This window comes from Geosmithia morbida, assembly GCF_012550715.1.
Source record: "Geosmithia morbida isolate 1262 chromosome Unknown scaffold_22, whole genome shotgun sequence".
Taxonomy (NCBI): domain Eukaryota; kingdom Fungi; phylum Ascomycota; class Sordariomycetes; order Hypocreales; family Bionectriaceae; genus Geosmithia; species Geosmithia morbida.
This window is the reverse complement of record NW_023336209.1, coordinates 183,567-205,095: the sequence shown is the minus strand read 5'-3', so window position 1 is coordinate 205,095 and position 21,529 is coordinate 183,567. Positions and strand designations below refer to the sequence as shown.

Sequence of the window (21,529 nt, the reverse complement as noted above, 5' to 3'; positions counted from 1 at the left end):
CCGTGTGACCCGACCTTGATGTGTGGAGGGGTGATGTACACCAAAGGAGCAGGAGTCGCAGGTAATACGGTGTATCAATGTGTTGAATGTCAAATTTGAATAAGACGGGGGGGGGAGGGGGGGAAGGGGGGGAGGTTGGTTCAAAACCTCATGACTTTTTTTGCATTGCATACGGAATCTACCCGTACGGAGTGATGAGGAGACACGGCGTACGGGAAAGATGATTATGATTGCTCGGTGACGGGGAGGACGGACGGATGGTGATAAAGCATATAGACACGAGAGGGGGAATCAAGGTGAGAGCCAAAACAAGTTGCTCTCAAGGAGTCCCTCTACTCGTACAGAGTTCGAGCACCCGTGAGGGCCAAGGTACCTCATTCCGTGGTTAACAGTGGTTACGCTGCCACAACCTCACAAAGTGAGGCGGGAAAGCTACAATGTATCCATGACTGCTCATCCGTCATAGTGACCAGAGTCTACTGGGCAGGATTGTCGTGGAGACAGACAGCCGGGTACGGATTACTGATAGACCACATGTAATACTCGTTTTAGTGTATCCGTACTCGTATATGAGGATTATAGTAATGATATGAGCAGATACTTGTAAACGTGACTACACCGTACTGTATGCCAAGAAGGGGCGTGGATCCTTTGCGTTGAACCCCTTGTCACACAGTAAAAATAAACAATTACGTATGATATGATGATGGCCCTGCTCTGCACCGTCCGTGAAAACGGTAGCCAGGGGAGGGGGGAGGGGGGAGGGGGGGGGAGGAAGTGGTGGTATTATATGACAAAATGTGTATATTGCATGTAACGAGTACGAGTGAGTACGCATACAAGCAAACGCGGCGATGAGGAGGCAGCGATAGTCGTACATGTACATGCGTATTGAGGCTCCATCCCACCAACGGGCCGTTTTGGGTCAATCATCCATGGCCATGAAGCCAAGATCCATGCTCGCCCCTTTTCTCGGGACTGGTGATCGTCAACCAATAAGGGAAGGGGTATAATCTATTATTTCCCGGGTCGGCGCAAGGGGTGTGCGTGCGTGTGTGCGTGTGTATCGGGATGAGAAAAAAAAGAGAGAGAGAGAAAAAGGGGTCAAAGTGCTGGTGATGAGTGATGGCGGTGGTGAGGTTGCTGCGAAGCCTGCGATATTACCACGAGGGATAGAAGATATCATCTCATCATATATGGACGTGACGAGCTAGCATCAATAATACTCGTGGGATGGTAATAGACGGGGTACGAGTAACCTGTACAGATAGATATTATCATCATCACAGAGAGTCGGGGGGGGGGGGGGGGCAGAAACGTCGAGGCGGCATGCGCCCCCCCGAGATGGGGCTGCATACATACATATGCAATATGCGAGTATTCCGTTGGCGGTTCTGTGCATGAAGATGCAGGCTACGAGAAACGCATCAATGTTTGCCCGGACGGCAACGACGAGCAAAGCAGGCAAGATTCCGGGACGGGACAGAGGAAGGAATTCATCGATACAGGTACCCGTACGGACATATGGAGTGACGGCTGCCAGTCGAGGTGCAGGTGCAGGGGTTGGCCGGGAGGGTGGCAGAGCGACCCGGTTGGTGCCCGTTTGAAATGCACAACACATGTCTTTAATGCTAATACTACACATGTACCGAGTAATAACGAGTAATACGGACCAAGTACGGATTATGAACGGCTTCCAAGTCTCTCTCTCTCTCTCTCTCTGTCTGTCTCTGTTCCCTGTCTCTGTCTCTCCCCTGATGGGCGGCCCGTAGGCTGTAATAATACATGTAGCGTGGGAGGACGAGATGAATATTGGATCACATTAAGTAACATTAGAGAGTGATACCGAGTAAAACAATAGAGTACATGCATGTACTGATAATGGCCTTGTTTAGTCTTCTTGACGATGCCCACTCCAAGGCTTTGCGGTAGAAAAAAAAAAGGAAAGAAAGGAAAGAAAAGAAAAGAATGATGAGAGTCATGCTGCATGTATGTAGATTGGCACTGGGCAACTACCTGCCGCCGGTCGTCGTGACGATAACTTATAAGGGGACTGTCTCTATGTACGTACTCGCGGGCAGTGTGATGATACTACGGAATAGTACCCGTACTAGTAGTAATCTGTAGTCGTAGACTCGTGCGTGGTCTAATTAGTTATTTTAGTATCGAGCAGAATGGCGGGGACGGGATGTTGGATGACATTGGATGCAATCTGTAGCCTGTAGGCTTCCTCTCTCATCTGGTATATTATTTATTATTATAATAATCTATCCGTGATCAATACAGGTGGAGACGTGGGAACGGCGACTAGGACGAGAACATCTTGATGGATTCGCTGGGTAGATTGGAACATGATCAGGAAGCCGTCGTTGATCATATTCGCAAAGGAACACAGCTCGTCACAGTCATCCATTAACATTCCTTTTATATGATGAGCAGTCGCAACCTGGCCAGGTACAGACACGGACACACAGTGTTCCCGTCATCACCAATACAAGAATACACTGTACTATTACCAGAGCCCCCCCCCTCTCTCTCTCTCTTCTCATCTACGGGTGCCAGCATTTCGCAGCAGCAAGTCCACACCCGTACATCATGTGTGAGCAATACGAAGTAGAGAGCCTGTTTTGCTCGTACGATATGATAGAGAGAGAGAGAGAGAGAGTCGTAGAGAGTCAGAGGGAGAGTCAGAGAGAGAGAAGAGAGTTGGAGAGGGAGAGAGTTGGAGAGGGAGAGAGTTGGAGAGGGAGAGTTGGAGAGAGAGAGTCAGAGAGAGAGAGAGAGAGTCTGGAACGAAACATGCCGTCTACGAGTACTCGTAATTACCTGGCCAGGAGTGTCAGGAGTAATAATAAGGACTCGCTGTGTCGACGTCCCCTGACCCAAAGCATTTCATTGAGCTCGCAGGGTCCAGTGGTCTTACCGTTGAGCGTCGAGACGCAAAACATCAAAGTCGAACTGCAGACGCGAAATCTAACCTGATTAGGCAACGCATCACCGACTCACCCCCTTTCCTTCGGCATCTCCATCCTCCTGTTCGCAGGATCGGTCAGTTGAGGTCATCACTGACCACCACCGCCACTGTCTAGGCCGAACGGTGTGGCGGTTGACTATAGCCTGCTCATGAGGGCAACGGCCGCGGACGCGCAGTCGACAATATGGCGGTCGTCAAGGATGGATTTGCAGGTGCCGCCGCCGAAGAGGAATGATACTCGTACGGTGCCTTGTCAGGTATAGATCGCCTGATCGGGCTAGGTTTGTGTGTTTCTGCGATTCAATTTCTCATGTTTGCCTTTCGGCTTTCCTCACCATGATCAAACATCAGACATCGACATCGACCCTGCATCTCTCCCCCCCCCCCCTCTCTCTCTCCCCTCTGGGTCGACCACGCCTTCTTGGCACCGCTGAGACCGTCACTGATCAGGAAGCAATCTTAACCGTTCGAGCCACTTGGGCATGCCCGGGCTTTGACGGTAATAGTACTGATATGACCTACCCGTACGGGTAGTAATATTACTTGATAGCAGTCGTCGCATGGATCTCAAGACTCATCAGACAGGACTCAGGACTCAGGGGCAATCCTATCCGCATCGCACCGCACCGCACCGCACCGCACCGTACCGTACCGTATTACCGTACCGTAACCGTACCATACCGCACCCGCTCAGCCGTTATTACGAGTGGACTGGATGATATTACTGCTGGGCAATTGTATTAAAAGGCGACAACGTACGAGTACCCGTGCTCTATTACGGCACTGTATCTGTTTTCTTCTTCTTCTTCAATCCTCCCTGTACGGTCAAGCTGTAGGTATTAATATTACGATTACATTGCCATCATCACCGGCAGGGGAAACATTCAACGCCGAAGCTCGATGTGTAAATCACTTGGACCAGGGCACCATCACCTTGCACCTCTACCTGTCTGTAGTAGCTCGAAGCCGTCACTGACACGCCCAGTACGGAGTACTCCGTATACGTACACAAGTGGAAATGGCACAGTGCACCTAGCGATAGATTCCTCTCCTCCCCGGGACCAATCCCCGGTCAACTTGAACTGAGTCCCCTAGACAGCACTGAACCGTCCCCCTAAGATCCATCCACCGATGGATCCATCGCATGTGGCTACCTAGAGGTTAGCCTCCCCCCCCCCTCTCCCCCCAAGGAGCAGGCCCCCTAAAGAGCAAGCCCCCTAGAGTAGGCCCCTAGACATCCACTAGGCTAACCAGGATAACCCCCTAAACCCTCCCGCCTATCCATTGTAACCTGCCTCGCCATTCTTCTCCTTTTCTCTCCATTCCGGCTTCTGTCCAATCCCATCGCCCCCTCCTCCGCCTCTCAGCCCAGCCCATCCATCCCAGGCTCTTAATTTTTCCCCATCGTCCATTTTCCTTTCTTTCCATTTCCCGGGTTACCCTTCCTTTTCCCTTCCTTCCTCCTTCTGCTTTTCTCGAGATCTCCCCCCCCTCTCCTCCCTCCTCCCTCCCTCTCCCCTTTTACCTCTCCCCTCTCCGACTCAGCTGACGAGTCGGACACGACGAAGACGAACGTTTAACCTGACGACTTCCCACGGCTGCGCCCCCCTGCTAGGACTGAGTTTCTCCCATACCCGAATACGTCTCCAACCTGGCCGTCCTGCGAGCATCGCCCCTCCCTACTGGAACGAGTGCTGCGCCAGTCGGAGACCCGGTGTCTGTGAACAAGTAGAAGAGCCGGCTGCTGGCCTGCTTCTGCTATTCTTCATTTTATCTCGCCTTATTCTTCCTGCCAACAGGGACTGGATCGATTCAACTCTCCCGAATTTTTTGGGCCATCTTCCTTTACCCCTGTTCATCTCCGACCTGTGCGCCGGAGCGGTGGACCATACGACTGGATTGTCTAACTTGCACGACGACCAACAAGTCTATTCTCACGACGGAGCTCATCTTCTCCCGATCCATCTCCTGCCCTGCAAGGAGCTCTTTTCTTTTCTTTTTTTCTTTTCTGCTCAGCGACCGCGTCCCGCGTCCCGCGTCCCGCCCTTCGAGTCAACGACCAGTTCGCCACTAGGCAGCGTCTTGACTGACTGCAGCTGATAATAACAGCAGACGTCCCGACGACCTTGAGCTGGCGGTCCATGCCGTGCCGAGCCTCCTGCTTATAGACGCTCCCTTCACATTCCTCCACCTTGACTCAGATCAAGACAGGAAATCGGGACGCAGAGATCGACTCCTTCCTCCCTACCCTATCCCTGAACGCTGCTAGAGTGACGTTGCGTAGCATCGACAAGTCGGCCGTCGACGGAAACATGGCCCAGCAACAGCAAGATCTGGGCTACCTGGACTACGGTACGCCCGCAAATCGGTCTCCGGGGACACGACAGAACTACGGCGGCTTCGGACCCGGACTGTCGCTCCCCAGGCAAGCTCAGCGCCCATTTGACACGGTCCTCTCGCCTTCCATGTACGGCGACCGATCCGGCGCCGGGTTCCCCCGTGGCATGGACATGCCTGGAGGCATGCCCAGCTACCTGCTGGACGCCAGCCAGCAGCCCTGGAACTTCAACCCTGTCGCCGGCGGCGCCGCCACGGTGAACGGGGCCGTCAACGGGCCCAACAGGCAGCGCAGCGTCAACCGCCGTGCTGCCCTGCCCCAGAACTGGACAGACCAGAGCATGGGATTCTCCCCAGCGCTCCAGGGCTTCCCCGGCGGCCTCAATGGGACCGGCATGGGCAACGGTGGCATGCGCGTCGATCACCCGGGCACCCACGCTTCGCCCAGTGATCTCCGCCCTTCTCCCTCTGATGGCGACCAGCTCATCCCCACGGCCATCGTGATTAAGAACATACCCTTTGCCGTCCGCAAGGAGACGTTGGCGTCCATCATGCTGGAGATGCAGCTGCCCCAGCCCTATGCCTTCAACTACCACTTTGACAATGGCGTTTTCCGCGGCCTCGCCTTTGCAAACTTTCAGTCGGCCGAGGACACTAGGATTGTCATCGAGGCCATGAACGGCATGGACGTCCACGGCAGGAAGCTTCGCGTCGAGTACAAGAAGATGCTGCCCGAAGCCGAGCGGGAGCGCATCGAGCGTGAGAAGAGGGAGCGGCGTGGTCAGCTCGAGGAGCAGCACCGCGCACCTCTGCTGCATCAGCAGAGCTCCATACAATCCCTGGGCGCCATGTCCCAGTCGCAGCAGCAGCAGCAGCAGCAGCAGCAGCAGCAGCCGCCCCAGCAGCAGCAGCCACCGCGAGGAGCCATACAGCTAGGTAAGTTCGCCGCCACCGTTGGATGGCCTGCATGGACTCATGAGAAGGAAACAGATGTGGACCTCAACGACCCCCAGACGCTCGACTTCTACACCGAGCTTGCCATGTTCAAGCGTGACGACAGCCGTGAAGTCCTCGTCTTCCCTCCCGGTATCGCCCCCGAGCACCGTCGATCGATACACATCCTCGCCCACCACATGGGCCTGGAGCACCAGTCCATGGGTGAGGCCGACCACCGCCAGCTCACGGTGCTGAAGCGTCAGCCGTCGCCGACCATCAACGCCCCCCCGCCTCCCGCCAGCACGCTCGACATGCACAAGCGGGGCCTCAGCCGTGCCGCCACGTTCGACTTTGCCGCCGACAGGGATGCGCGTGCCGCCAGCGGCAACTACGCCAGCGTCATGAGGCAGAACCCCACGCTCGAGATCCCCGGCAGCCCCGACGGGGCCGGCAGCGTCCCCAACAACCTCCGCGCCGCCAAGAGCTTTGCCGATCTCAGATCCTTCACTCCGAGCCCCTCCCAGGCTTCGTCCAGCTACCTGGCGCCGGGGGGCGGCATGGGCGGCGCTTCGGCTCGCTTCAGCGAGTACATGACGTCGTCCCACCAGGGCAGCACCGGCACGCCTGGCCCCCGAGACAACGGCAACAGCTTGATCGGCGGCCTCAACAGCCTGAACCTCGGGTCGTTCGACGCCAACGCGCTGCAGTCGCAGGCACGCAGCACGCCCGGAGCCATAGGCAGCCAGCGACCCGGAGCCAGCGGTACCAACGCCAAGGGTGCACCCGAGAGGCAGCCCCGCGGCCCCGAGTGGGAGAACACCGGAGGGTTCGGCGGACGCCGAGCCAACGGACACGTGGCTCGTGGAAGTGGTGAGTCTGATCCCTACACTATCACGATGGAAACCCATCTTCCGGGGTAAGGTGGGGGGGGTGCGTATGCAGAGGGGAGTGCTGACCTGTTGCAACTCCAGATTCGTCTGATAACGGAGCTCGCGTCGCTGCGAACCCGACGGGGGGTGCATCGAGATACCACTAAGGTGATGAGCAATGCTGGCATGTAAAGTGCTCATCAGGCTGCACATGAGAACCCCTCTATGACCTGCCAACATCGATTGCTCACACCCCTGATGCGTCCCTCTGTCGGTTCCGTGTGATTTTTCTCTCTCTGAGCTTCTCTTTATGTCTTGTTTTGTTTATTAACGATGATGATGAACGCCGCATGGATGAATCGCCAAGGGCACCAGAATCGCATGTGGCTATTGGGCGTGTGCATATACAGCTCTCCTCAGGTCTTTCCCTCATCATGGTCAGCCATGGTCTCGTCGAAAGACGAGGCGAAAGCGATGGGGTGGTAATATAAAATATAATAGCCATATGGGACTGCTTCGAAATATGAGCGGACTCGACTGGCACGTCGGTGCTTCTCCCCCGGCACACGCACACCCCCCCCCCCCCCCCCCCCCCCCCCCCCTCACGAAGGCACTCTGGACCCTGGGCACTGTACCGGACAAGAGTTTTTTTTTATTATCCCGAGACTACTTGACGACGATGACGCTTTCACGACTTTATGTCTAGACAGCAGCAGCAGCTACACCGGCTCTACATTTACCTCTTGCGTGTTCTTGACATGACCGCTTGCGGCAACAGGTCAGATGACACGCAGCAACAAAAAGAAAGAAGGAAGGGTTTGCTTTTTTGGATGATACAAAGTTTTATTTGGAGGGGCTGCTTCGGTGACGGACAACGCGCAGCTTCACCCGACTGTCATGCTTCCACCTTTTCCTACATGTTATTTTGCATCTTGGGCGTTTTTCACTTTTTGTTTGTCTTTGTTTTCGTCTTCTTACAACAACCAACAACTGAAACAAAAAATTCAAAAAAAGAAGGCATTGCGGATTGACGAAACCGATGATGATGCCTATCCGAGAGGAGGAGAGGAGTTGACTAATGGACCATCCGGGTTTATCGTCTGCGCTGGAGCGACTGCCCACTTTCAAGAGTTAGAGAGTGAGCGAAACCGGACAGATCGGTGACCCCCGGGTTGATGGGATGGGTGATGGGTGATGGAAGCAAAGAAAGACGACAAATAAAAGGATTATATGGGAGGGAGGGAGGGGAGAGAGGGGCGGTACGGAAAATAAAAGGGGAATGATGTGCGCGTTTCAGAAGAGGAAGAAGAGAAAGTTATATTGTTTTATTTCTGACATTTATTTTATCTATTGCGCTTTAATTTTTTTTCTCTCCATCTGTTTTAATGGCTCTGTTTCTTGGGACTACCTTTTGCTCATGCTGTACAATCTGTCTGGCCTCTCTTGTCGAATTCAATTTTTTTCCCCGAGTCCGCACGCCCACTTGAGCTTCTTGTCTGGTCCTCCTCGGGTTGGGACTTGGCTGTTTCCCTTGACTTACAGGGTCGTCATTATCAGAGTTGGCAGCAAAGCTGGCTGGCTTAGTTTTTCAATCTTCTTCCTCTTCTTTTTTTCCCTCTTGTACTCTTATCGAATACGAGGAGTAGGAGAAAGGCATACACAGTTGTTGGAAGAGAGAGAGAGAGAGAGTTGTTGAAAAGATGTATTAGATGGGTCGTGATGGGGACGGCGCGGCGGCAAATGTGAGACGGCAGAAAAGAATGAATGGCTCTGAATTTTTCCAATAAAAAACAAAACAAAACAAACAAAATTCCAGGTTGTTTGGTGCCTACTTTTTCTCCCCCCCCCCTCTGTAATCTACACGTCTGTTGTCTGTTGGGGATGATGGCTGATGACGATGGAGATATCTTGAGATTGATTAGACATGAGGGAGGAGGGGGGAGAGTTTGACTCGTACGGTCCGTCCTATTCAGAGGGGGGAGGGGGGGTTTGGGTTTTTTTTTTTTTAATTCTTTTTATTTTTTTTTTCATTCTTTTCATTCTTCTTTTCATTCTTCTTTTCATTCTTCTCCCCCCCCCCCCCCCCCCCCCCGAGTATTGTGTAATTGCCAATACGTAATGAGGAGGAGCTTTATCCCTCCTCGAGTGCAAGTAGGTAGTTTTGAATACAACTTGTAATATTTGCTCAACATGAGAACGAGAGAGATATAAAAAAAGAGTAATCGGCAGCATCGAGCGAAAAAAACGACAAAAGACGGAAGAGGACTTTTCTCTTCTCTCTCCTTCATAACGAGAAGAGATGAGAGAGACAGAGAGGACAGAGAGAGTTGCACGAGACAGCGTCCTCCCCCCCTCCCCTCTCCTCCCCTCTCCTCTCCTCCCCCTCTCCTCCCCTCCCCCACGTCGTACAGTCCAGACCCCCCCACTGTCAGTGGCGACTGTCACTACATCACTACACTGCCCGTTCAAATCGTAGTTGGACCACTCCCCCCCCCCCCCCCCTCCCTTCGTCATAGCAGTAGCAGCAGCGACGACTTGATATTAAATACCTTACATTCCCATCAATAGCTCTCTCTTATACGAATTTCCGTCGGTGCAACGCCGACATTCCCTCAGCCGTCATGTCTTCGTCTACGACGTTTAGGCAGTGGACGACTGCGCAGGACGGCATCGACAAGCTGCAGCTCGTGTCGTCGGTGGGGCCGATCCCGTCAGCCAAGGAGGGAGAGGTGGTGGTCAAGATCCGGGCGGTGAGCCTCAACTACCGAGACACCGAGGTGTGCAGTGGCGAGTACGACCACCACGACCCGCTCCCGCTGGGCGAGGCCTTGGTGCCCTGCTCCGACATGTGCGGTGAGGTGGTGGAGACCAGGTCCGGGAGGTTCGCGGTCGGGGCGCGCGTGCTGTCCATCTTCCTCCAGACGCACCTGACGGGCCAGGTGGAGGGGTCGGACATGGAGAGCGGGCTGGGCCTGCCGCTGCAGGGCGTGCTGGCCGAGTACCGCGTCTTCCCGGCCGACGGGCTGGTGGCCTGCCCCGAGTACCTCGGCGACGAGGAGGCGTGCTGCCTGCCCATCGCGGCGGTGACGGCCTGGATGAGCATCAACGGCTTCAGGCCGCTGGGCAGACCGCTCGACCTGGCCAGGTCCGACGGCGAGGGCGGCGAGGGGCGGCAGAGGCCCACGCTCCTGGTCCAGGGGACGGGCGGGGTGTCCGTGGCGGGGCTGCAGATCGCCCAGGCCGCGGGCCTGAGGACGATCGTCACGTCCTCGTCCGACGACAAGCTCAGGCGGGCCGAGCAGCTCGGGGCCGGGACCGCCATCAACTACCGCACCCACTGGGAGTGGCAGGAACAGGTGCTCGACGCGACGGGCCGGCGCGGCGCCGACTTCATCTTCGAGACGGGCGGGCAGCGCACCCTGCGCAAGAGCTTCGACTCCATCGCCTTCGGCGGCACCATCGCCTGCATAGGCTACCTGAGCGGCAAGGGGGAGGAAGGGGGCGGCGACGACGACGGCAGCGGCGGCGTCCAGAACCGGCTCAACGTCAACGTCCTCGCGCTCAGGCGCAACGTCACGCTCAAGGGCATCCTCAACGGTCCACGCGACCGCTTCGAGGAGATGATTGCCTTCTACGATGCCAAGAAGATCCGCCCCGTCGTCGACAAGGTGTTCGCCTTTGAAGAGGCTAAGGAGGCTTTCAAGTATCTTCGCGATGGCCAGCACTTTGGAAAGGTGGTTGTCAGGGTGGCGGAGAAGTAGAGGAATATTCTAAGGACCAAGGTGAAGTATGACCAAGTAAAACAAGATGAAGAATCCCAAGTCTGAGAGGAGGGACAGCAGAGTACTATACTATACAATATATGCACATTATAAGATATATGAAAAATAAACAATAAAAAAATAAAAACTGAAGACAGTGCTCGGTTTATCCTTTTTATGACGGTTGTCGATGCGGTGCAATGAGATGATGCACATCATATGAGAGAGAGAGAGAGAGAGAGAGAGAGAGAGAGAGAGAGAGAGAAAGAGAGGGAGAGAGAGAGAGAAAGAGAGGGAGGGAGAGAGGGAGGTGCGAAGGGCAAGATGAGAAGAGACAAGAATGAAGAGCGAAGAAAGAGCGATAGAAGGAGGGGGAGAAGAGGAAGGGGGACGGCATCAGTCCAGGGTGTTCCCCTTCCCATCGTGGTATTCGGCCTCGAGACCGATGGCGACGCGGACAGGCCTGAAGAGACGATCCTGCAGCGGGGCCAACCGCGCCAGGAGGTGAGCATAGCGCCAGCCGAAGCAGGGGATGAGCGCGCCGACGAAGGCATCGGTGACGAAGTGGTTGGCGGTGGCGACGATGGTGGGCAGCATGGCGGCCGGCCACAGGAGGGCGAGGACGCGCACGGCAGGGTGGGGGGAGTAGCGCGACAGCCAGAGTCCGAGGAGGAGCGAGGTGCCGAAGTGCAGGCTCGGCATGGCGGCAATGGTCAGCTGGAAGCGGTTGTTGGTCCAGGCGCTGCCGCCCACGCCGGGGGCATCGCCGGCGCCGGCGCCGGGCATGCTGGCCATGCCGCCGTGGAGGACGTCGACGAAGCCGTACTCGGCCGGCAGGAGTCTCGGGGGGGAGCACCTCCAGAGGGTGAGGACGACGAAGGCGACGGCGTTGTCGAGGGCCAGGGTGCGGCGCACGCGCACGTAGGCGTCCCGCGGACAGTAGGTGTAGGAGTAGGCCAGGAAGCAGACGCCCACGCTGATGTGGGCGTAGTAGATCTGGGCGAGGAAGGGGACGAGCCAGGCGTGGCGGGTGAGGATGGCCTCCTGGAAGGACCGCTCAACGTCGATGTGCAGCAGGCTCTCGAGGTGGAGGACCTGGAGGGCGTGCCGGCGCGCCGTGTCGAAGACGGCTTGGTCGCCTGCTATCATCCTGGCGGAGAGGGCGCGGAGGAGCTGGTAGACCCTTTGGTGGGCTGTCAGTCCTCGGGTGTTGCCCATCGGAGAGGAGAGGAGGGAGAGAGTCCCGGAGTGCCGGCTCCAACTCACCAGTACGTCAAGAGCCAATACCATATCTCCTCCAGGAAGGGAAACTTTGTCCAGAAACGTGCCAGCAGGTGAAGGGGGGGTTTGGCAGGCGTGTCCCCCCGGGAGACGTGACCGTCCTCCGCGTCGACATCCGCCTTCTTGGGATAGAGCCTTGCCCTTCCCCGACGTCGACTGGCGAGTGCTCCTGCTGTGAATATGCCGACGACGACTGTTTCCGTTTTCGCAGAAGAAGAGGGGAGAGGAGACGTCAGCTTCGGTGTGGGAGGGGAAGGAGGGAAAAAAAAGAAAAGAAAAAGACAAAAAAAGAAGTCGGGTAGAACTTACCGGCCGGCTCGACTACATCCTTGGAGAGATGCATTGTATCCTCCTCTCTCTCAAGTCATTGACGTACAGGACAAACAAACGATGACGACAACGGCAGCAGCAATGTCAATGACAAACAGCAACGACAACAGCAGCAAAGAGAGACCGATAGGGTGGCAGGAAAAGAACCCGAGGTTGGGAAGAAGGAAAGGAACGATAGGAGGAAGGAAGAAAGGGAGATGGATGCATACAGCTCGTGCTACACAGATGAACAGAGACTGCCGTACTACCCCTGTTTCAACCTTTTTTTTTTTTCCTATTTTTTTTTTTCTTTTTCTTTTTTCTCTTCCCCTTCCTCCCTCCAGGCTGCCTCCCTCCCTCCCTACCCCCGCTTCCTCTCCCCCCTTCCCCATCAGGCCCCTCCGCTCGAGAGGTCCCCCGTCCACTTGAAAGTCTAGGGTTTAGCAGGGTAGCCAAGATGACTAGTACACAGGCTGTGCACGGCAGGTAGATACTCCGTAATAGTCATTCTGGCCACTATTATTGCTCCGCATTGCATATGATGATACCAAGCACGGAGTAATACATACATACATGACTGGGACCCCCTTGGTGTGCAGGTGGATTGCATGCAGACCCATTTTATCATCAGCTAGTCATGTCGGTCTCTCTCCTAGTCGTAGTGTCAGGGACGGACCAGAGAGGGAGAAGGAGTCGAAGAGGTGAAGAAGCCAAGTGTCTTGATCCGAGCAATCAAGGTTTATGATCTACAATGCAATACTAGGCAACCAATACTCGATCTGTACGAGCAGAGACAGAGAGAGATGGACTGGAAAGAGGGACAGAGTAGTAGAGAAGAGAAGCCAAGTGTCTTTATTCAAGCCATGACAACTTCATCCAAGTCATCGCCAGTACGTGCACATACGAGGGACGCCCCGCTTACGTAAGTTGATCCGTGCTCCCCCCCCTTAACTTGTACTATGACAGAGTCCGGTTCCGGGAATAGTATTCTTCCACGATGCGTTTGCCCGGTTGTTACGAGCAGTAAATATAGGAATAAAGAACTTGGCACTTGGTTGATAGATTAATTATCATTACATAACTGGGCTTGTGTGTGTGTCAGATTGACTGTACAGAGTATTAGCATCGACTTCTTAAAAGTGACTCCTAAGGGTCTTTTTTCATTTTTTTTTTTTTCATGTGATCCATACCCACGACCGCTTTATCTCATGTATGGATTGCTGTCTGCACACGCAAGCATCGTTCAGATGCCGTAGAATGGTTATTCCGGTCCGGGGCCTCCGCCTCAGGCCTCCAAAGCAAACCTCTTCAACTCGCAGACACACACACACACGCACGCACGCACGCATATATATATATATATATGTATCTACAGCTTATCCCCGTGGCCTATCGTCAGTGTCGACGTAAAAAAAAAAAACACCCTGTTCCTTGTCGGGATCGAACGGGAACAATATCTCTCTTCTCTGACCGACAACCTCGGGGGGGGGGGGGGGGGGGGGGGGGGGGGGGGGGGGGGAGGAATCAAGTAATATGGCACAAGGTGATTGACAGCCTCCGGGGATTAAAAGTCATCAGGGGCTTGCCAGCCACTAACGCCACAGAAGAAGCCACATGGGACCAACAATGTGATAACAGAAGTCCTCGTGAAAAAAAGGGGGCGGGGGGGGAATCTCAAAAAAAAAAAAAAAAAAACATGTATAGAGAGACAGGGAAGAAGTCATAGAGAAAAGTGGGGAGGGGGGGAGGCAAAAGGGCAAGGAGATGATGAATGATGATGGATAGAGTGAGCAGATGGATTGTAGTCGACCAGACTGACATGTACCGCGCGAGTAATACTCTGTAGTCATCCCGGCCAACTTGCGCGTCTGCGACCCCCCATTACCGGGATTCGGTATCCTATTGTGTCCCGGAAAGAAGAGACGCGCCACTTCCCGTCTTCTTGCACAGATTATCCCATACGGAGCAATCTGTACTCCGTATGGAGTGATCTGTACTCCGTATGGAGTAATCGGTAATTATTACATTATACGAAGTACAGATTACACGTACGAAGTATTACGTGAGCCAATCCCGAGCTGTGGGAGATCTCGTATATACTTTTTTTTTTCCCTCTCATTCTCTCATTCTTTCTGTAATCCTATTTTCTGTAATTATATTTTCTGCAATAACTTTTCTGTAATTACATCTTCGTTACGTTGGGTTTTTTTTTCCCTCTCTCTTCATTCATTCTCCTCCCCCCCGTATCGTTCTCAACTTCCAGTCTTGTCTGCATGTACTAAAACACTCGTTACGTGTACTTGCCGTTATCGTACTCTGTACTCCGTATTGCTACTACCTTCACATGCGTGTACTCGTAGGCGCAACAACTCGACTTCGTATCGAAACAATCTTGCACTCTGCAACACATCACATACATGTGATGATGCCTGTACGCTGCGTGGCCGTTCAAGGCCCCAAGGCACACTCGAGTTCGAGAATCGGGACAACCAAGTATATGGGGTGAGAGGGAGTGGAAAAAAAAGATTCGCATAAAACGTGAGTTATGAAAACAATCCTACACTATCTCGACAAGACAAAGTGGAAATGTAGTCCCATCAAGAGAAATGAAAGGAAACAAGAGAGAACAAGACTAGTAAAAAAAAAAAAAAAAATCATTCCTGTGTACAGAGTAAGACCCCATCCCCGTATCTAAAACTAGACTCCCTCGTCATCCATCTCTTCCTCTTCTTTCGTGCACTGCACACAGCAGATGAACAGATAAGAAAGGAGAGGAAGAGAAGAGAGAAGTCGGAAAGAAAAAGAAAGAAAAAAACAAGAAGAGGAACAAGATCATATCTCATCTCTCTCTTGCCCGTTCATATGATGATTCATCCAGTCATCACGGCCTCACAAAACCCCCTTCGATCCACACTGCGTGAGGGAACGAGGGTGAGACCGAAATAGAAACCAAGGAAAAAAAAAGAAAGAGAATAAGAGAACGGACGATGACATATCCATCGGCAAGCATTCGGGGGGTTCAGGGGTGGGAGAGGGGGGATCGCCAGACTCCGAGCTCAGGGGAGAGATTGTGAGGGATAACGAGATGAGAGGCGCCGTGTCCCGGCTCTTCTTTTCTCCTCTTCTCCTCACTCTTAGTGAGCCATGACACCAAACGATGTGAGGATGTTGTCGGCCATCTGCACGATCCATTCGAGCTTGGCCCTGTCGACCTTGGCTAGGAACGGGTCCGTAGGGAATCCGTCCTGCATGCCGTCAATGAGGAGCCTCACGCGTCCGATCAGCATACTCATGGTCTGCGATGTGCTGCGGGCCACCTCGCGGTTCTGCTTATCCCATTCCTTCTCGCAAGTCAGTACCGAAGAAGAAGAAGACGTCTGCCGCGCCGAGACGTAGGTCGACAGGATGGGGGGAGGGGAAGAACCTACGTGGCTGGCAATGTCGGAGCAGAAAGCCCTGATGGCCATCTCGATCCAGTCCACCTCCTCCTTGAGCCGCGGGTTCGGCCTGATGTTCTTGGAGATGGTAGCAATCACCACCAGTAGCATCAGAGGCGGGAGGGCCTCAAACTTGGCCGGCGGGTACCGCGAGAGACTGCGGCGGAAGATGTCCTCCTCACGTCCGCTCTGGATCCACTGAATCATGGCATCCTGGAGGTGGCCATCCTGTATGGCCTGCTCGATGGCGCGGATCCTCTGGAGGAGGTCCTCGTCCATCTCGGGTTCGCCCACCGGTGCCTGGTTTCCGTAGGCACCCGGGATAGGCTGGCGGTGCTGCTGGGTCGGGTGGAACTGCTGCTGCTGCTGCTGCTGCTGCTGCTGCTGCGGCTGCGGCTGCGGCTGCGGCTGCGGGACGGCGGCCGAGCCCTGAGAGCCGCGCTCGTACTGAGACGGGCTACCCAGGTAGCCCTGGGACTGGCTGGCCCCGTAGCTTCCCTGGTGGCTGCCGGGCTGAGGCTTGCCGGCCGCCGTCATGGGTCCCTGCTGAGGGGCCGCCATCGGCGCGTACTGCTGCTGGTAGGGAGGCTGCGCCTGGGACTGACCGGGGACGCCGGGGAGCTCGTGGACGGGAGACTTCCTGAGCTTGACGAGCTCGGCGTGCATCGATGACTGCGACGCCGCCATGGTCGACATCATGCCCGTCAGCTGCTGCACGCACGAGTTGAGCTGGTCAATCTTGGCCGAGTCGGCCGCACGCTGGGCGCTCAGGCGCTCAAACTGGTCGTTGTACTGCTGGCGCAGCTCCTGAGACGCCTGCCGGGCCGACTGCGATGCCATCGACGCGAGGGCCGGCGTGAGCGAGGCCAGGAGGTCCCGGTTGACCGCCGCCACCACGCGGTCCGAAAGGTTGCCGACGAAGTCGTCGGATCGGAGCGAGCGTCCGAGCGCGTGGGGGAGCGACGCCTGGATCTCCTTGTGGACGGTCGACGACACGTGAGGCTGGAGCTTGTTCCTGACGACGTCGTTGACGGCCGAGGCCGCCTTGTCGCCAATGGCCGGGATGACCAGGTCCGTGAACTGCTGGTGGACCAGGGCCTCGAGGACCTTCTGCGTGTTGTCGTTGAGGACGCTCGAGACCATGTCGAGCAGCTTGAGCTGGTGCTGGTTGAAGCTGTCCTCGCGGGCCTTGGCGCCGTCGTCGATCTTCCCGTGGAGGTTCTTGAGGGACGCCTTGAAGGTGTCGGCCAGGCTGGTGCCCAGCCGCGTCTCCATGCCCGACACGACGGCGTCCAGGGCGTCGGCCGAGACCGTCTTGTCCGACTTGCCGTTGCCGTTGCCGTTGGTGGCCGCGTCCGCCTGGTTACCGCCGGCGGTGGCGGCGGCGGCGGCCTTCTTCTTACGAGACCTGCGCTCCGGCTTCTCCGGCGCATTCTCCTTGGAGGACTGAGGCTCCGTGTCCCTAGCCTCGCTCTTAGCCCTGGACATGGGTGCGGACTCGGACAGCTGCGCAGACGGAGGCGAGGAGTCCTTGGCGACGGCCGCCGGGCGCGCCGCACCGACACGGGACGTCGGCGGCTGGGAGCTCTCGATGGCGGAAACGGGACCGGCGGGGATCGGCGTGGCCTCGGGCGACTTGAGCTTGGAGACGGTGATGACGCCCTCGGTGACGGCGTCGACGGCAGACAGCACCTTGTTGTCCTTGGACCAGCCGAGCTCACGCTGCTTGACCAGGACGCAGGCGACGCCCTTGGAGTGCATGGCGTAGAGCTCAAACAGGGTGGGCTCGTCCGTGTCCTGGATCATGGCCGGGTTGGACAGCATGTCCAGGCTGCGCAGGATGCCGCGGTTCTCGAAGGAGTACTCGCGGACCCCGCTGATCACAGCGGTACTATCCGGCTGCGGGATCGACGTGTCCTGAGCGACGAGGCGCTGCATGTACTCGGCCTGGCTGACACTCTTCAGGTTATACTTGGGGGCCGAGAGGTGCGCAAAGTAGATGGAGTTGCGAGTCGGGTGGCCGATTACGATCATGCCCGACGATGCGTGGTACATGACACTGCAGACAGCGTCCGACTCCTTGCTATGCGGCAGGTTGAACTCCTGGACGGGCTTGCCCAGGGCGAGGTCCCAGAGCTGCAGCGTGTGGTTCTGCTTCATGCCGACAATCATGTAGCGCAGGGCGCTGCGCTTCTGATAGGGGCGCTGCTTGTCGAGGAGCAGAACGGACGTGGGCCAGGCCCTGTCGCCCTCGGGCGTGCTGCTCAGGGTCATGAGCGGCTCCTTGACCTCCAGCGAGGAGTGCGCCGGCATCGGGTGGCGCGGGTCGCCGTCCTCCTTGGCGGCCGTCAGGTCCCTCGCATCCCAGAACTTGACACGGCCCGACTTGTCGAGCGAGACGATGACGGTGTCGTCCTGGCTAAAGGCAAAGTCCTTGCCGGCCTTGCCCGTGTTGATCTTCAGAGAGCACTGGCGCGAGAGTCTGTCGACGTCGACGACGCGGTCGTGGCCAGGCCGGAACAGATCGCTCTGCATCACGTACGACGGCCAGACCACGTTGATGGTCTTACCGCGGCCGACGGCGAAGAACTCGGGGTGGCTCGTAGAAGCGCGGGCGCGTGTCTTGAGGACGCCGCCAGGCGTATCGCCCTCGGACGAGCCCATGGGAGGCAGGGCGAATCCGCACTGCTCCAGGTGAGCGTCCTCGATGTGGTCCTTGTCACCGTCACGGATCTGCACCCAGTACACGGTACCGCTGATACCGGTACCGATTATGGCCTCTCTGTAGACGCCGGTGTAGTCGTTGGGCGTGACCGACATGGCCACGTTGAAGATGCGGTCCTTGGTGTCGGTGAAGACCTTGGCGTCCTTGCCGTCGTCCTGGCGGATGACACGCAGACCACCCTGCTTGGACATGCCGTAGGTCATGTAGTTGGGCGAGGCCGTGTAGAGGTTGCGGTCCATCTGGTCAAACTCCTTCTTGAGACGGGCAATGTCCATGATGGCCTCGTCGCGGAACTCGGGCCTCGGGTCGGTGGTACCCTCCTTGAGGGTCATGGAGATCCAGGGCTTCATAGGAAAGTTGAAGACCTTGACGGGGGGCTCCTCGATGACGACAATGTCATCCTGGTCAGCGCTCTCCCAGCTGTCGGCCACGCCCTCCTGAGCAGCGGCATCGTCGACGGCATCGTGGGCGGCCTCGACGATCTCGTGAGCGGTCTCGACAGCCTCATCGGGGATCGGATCATCGAAGATATTGACGTTGTCGTCGTGGCTGTCGACATCGTTGCGGAGAGCCCTGGCGTGGGTAAACTCCGTGTCCGAGTCGGCATTGAGCCTCTGGTCGAGCTCCTCGGCAAGCTCGGCCTGGGTCATCTCACTCTCGGCCCTCTCGAGAGCCTGGCGAGCATCTCTGTCAACCTTGCTGGCAATGTCGGAGATGGCGTCCGAGACGGACTCCTTAGGCGCCTCGGGGGCAGCGTAGCGATCGAAATCGTCGGATGGGGGGGTCTGCTTTGCGGCAGCCGGGTGGGAGACGGTCTGGGATTGATGAGAGTGAAGCGAGGAGGTGCGATCGAGCCTCTGCCTCTGGAGGTCATGCGGGCTCACGACAGCGCTGTGGGTAGAGCCGGCAGGGGAGGCCTGGTGATCCTTGGTGGCAGCCACAGAGTGCGACGGCGATTGCTGGGTGGTCAGGTTGCCAATGAGCTGCTGGTACAGAGCGTTGATATCCGCCTGCTGCTGCGGCTGCTGCGGCTGCTGCTGATGCTGGTGCTGCTGCGGCTGCTGCTGCTGATGCTGGTGCTGCTGGCCGCTGGCAGGGTACGCATAGGGCGGCTGAGGCTGCTGCTGATCGTATCCAGACTGACCGTAACCGGACTGCTCGTAACCGGTCGGGTCATAGCCAGACTGACCACCAGAGCTACGGTGCATCTTGGCCTGGTACTCCCTGGCAGCGGCATAAGCATCGCTGGGGCGCGAAGGGTGCGAGAGGAGCTGGCTAGTACCGTCGGGGGACTGGGGGGTATCATTGCTGGAGCGCGTGGAGGATTCGGTCATGAGCGACTGCTCGTTCTGGCCAGGCTTGGGGCGGTTGAGCAGGTTGAGAAGGAACGACTTGGTCTCGTCCGGAGGCGGCGAGTCACTGCGGAAGGCATTCTGATGGGGCTCGGGTGCGGGCTGAGATACGGCAGGCTGCACCTCGTGGTGCTCAGAGGCCTGGGTCTGATGCTGATGCGGCTGGGGAGCGGGCGAGCTGGAGTCGTGGGCACCACGCATGAGGGCGGCGAGCAGGCCGGTGGGATCAGCAGCTGCCGGGGCCGGCGCGTGGATGGGAGCGGCAAATTGCTGACTCTGGGGAGAGCTGAGCTCGTGATGGTGGCTCTGGGTAGGCTGCTCGTACAGCTGAGTCGGGGACATGTGCTGCTGAGCAGGGTGCTGGTCCCTGGGCGACTGTTGACCAGAAGGGGGCTGGGACGGGACCTGCTGCTGCTGCTGCTGCTGCTGCGGCTGCTGCTGCGATGCCGTCTGCTGAATGGCCAGAGGGTGCTGACGCTGCGGCTGGGGAGCACCGCCGCCACCGCTGTTGAACTTGAGCAGATTGAGCAAGTTGGCCGTACGATCCTGATTACTTGATGCCATGTTGCTGATGTTTCCGTTGTTGACAGGCGGCGTTGGTGCCGGAGGAAGGTGGTCCATTCTATTTTTTCCCCCTCCCCTTCTTCGATTCCCGACAAGGCGGTGACAGAGAGCTCCTGGGGCAAAAAAAAAAATAAGAGAAAAAGCAAGGAAAGCAAAACAAACAAAAAAAAAACAGCAAAGAGTCGTCAAGAGAAGAAAATTCGTCTGCGCCTAGAAGAGGAAGGGCAGTTAGGGAGGTATATTGATCAAGGGAAAAGAAGAGAAATAGCTCTCTCTCCTCGACGCTCCCTCCCAAGACTGCTATTGCAATGGAGAGAGAGAGAGAGAGATGGTTGAAGCAGTGGAGGAGTTATGGCTCAACTACGTAGTAGAACAAGCAAAGGCCATAGAAAGATTAAAAAAAAAAAAAAAAGCGAGAGGCGTAGCAGCCCAACGAGAAACAAGAGTGGGGACTTTTGGGCAAAGTGAGGTGGCGCCTCAGGAGCCAGTCGTGGGGGGACCAACAGTGGAGACCCAGTTGCTACAATCGCCTGTAGACTCCCCCCTTTGAGTCTTGTGACTGTGGCCTACGGTATAAGGCTAGCTTTCCCGTCCGGGCTCCCATCCCCTAAGACTAAAGAGGACGGCTCTTCCATCTCATCCTTGGGGACCTACAGCCTGAAGCCTGAAGACCATCACCTGATGGTCAGCGTCGTCGTTCCATCGATTATCCGAGAGCCGTCAATTGGGCTTCCATGATTTCATACCATCACTGCATGTAGTACCAGCTGTAACAGCAGCAGTCTGGCCTGACAGCTGGCAGTGCTGGCTATCCCTCGTAACGAGTACCACGACGAGTGTGCCTGTAGGGACGCCAGATAGTAGGCGGTCAATAGGAGGAGACCTCGAAAAAAAAAACAACAACAAAAAAACGCCAGTAACACTGGACGTTCCCCGGATGACATAACGTGATCACCGTCATCGATCAGCCCTCCAAACTCCCGT

General features: G+C 56.3%; 4 protein-coding genes across 4 annotated transcripts; 2 read left to right on the top strand and 2 right to left on the bottom strand.

Annotated features, from left to right (window-relative positions):
* Nucleotides 1-5,286: 5,286 nt before the first annotated feature.
* Nucleotides 5,287-7,167, top strand: GMORB2_4669 (R3H domain; the record flags this gene model as incomplete). Its single annotated transcript, XM_035466643.1, has 1 exon — nucleotides 5,287-7,167. The coding sequence occupies one exon, from the start codon at nucleotides 5,287-5,289 to the stop codon at nucleotides 7,165-7,167; it is 1,881 nt and encodes a 626-aa protein (XP_035318191.1).
* Nucleotides 7,168-9,737: 2,570 nt separating this feature from the next.
* GMORB2_4668 (D-arabinose 1-dehydrogenase, Zn-dependent alcohol dehydrogenase family) lies at nucleotides 9,738-10,877 on the top strand (the record flags this gene model as incomplete). The annotated part of the gene is made up of 1 exon (XM_035466642.1): nucleotides 9,738-10,877. The coding sequence occupies one exon, from the start codon at nucleotides 9,738-9,740 to the stop codon at nucleotides 10,875-10,877; it is 1,140 nt and encodes a 379-aa protein (XP_035318190.1).
* Nucleotides 10,878-11,273: 396 nt separating this feature from the next.
* Nucleotides 11,274-12,501, bottom strand: GMORB2_4667 (uncharacterized protein; the record flags this gene model as incomplete). Its single annotated transcript, XM_035466641.1, has 3 exons — nucleotides 11,274-12,060; nucleotides 12,150-12,351; nucleotides 12,468-12,501. 3 exons carry the CDS (start codon nucleotides 12,499-12,501, stop codon nucleotides 11,274-11,276), a joined length of 1,023 nt encoding a protein of 340 aa, XP_035318189.1.
* A 3,100-nt stretch (nucleotides 12,502-15,601) lies between these two features.
* On the bottom strand, nucleotides 15,602-20,602 carry GMORB2_4666 (uncharacterized protein; the record flags this gene model as incomplete). The annotated part of the gene is made up of 1 exon (XM_035466640.1): nucleotides 15,602-20,602. The coding sequence occupies one exon, from the start codon at nucleotides 20,600-20,602 to the stop codon at nucleotides 15,602-15,604; it is 5,001 nt and encodes a 1,666-aa protein (XP_035318188.1).
* Between the last annotated feature and the right edge of the window lie 927 nt (nucleotides 20,603-21,529).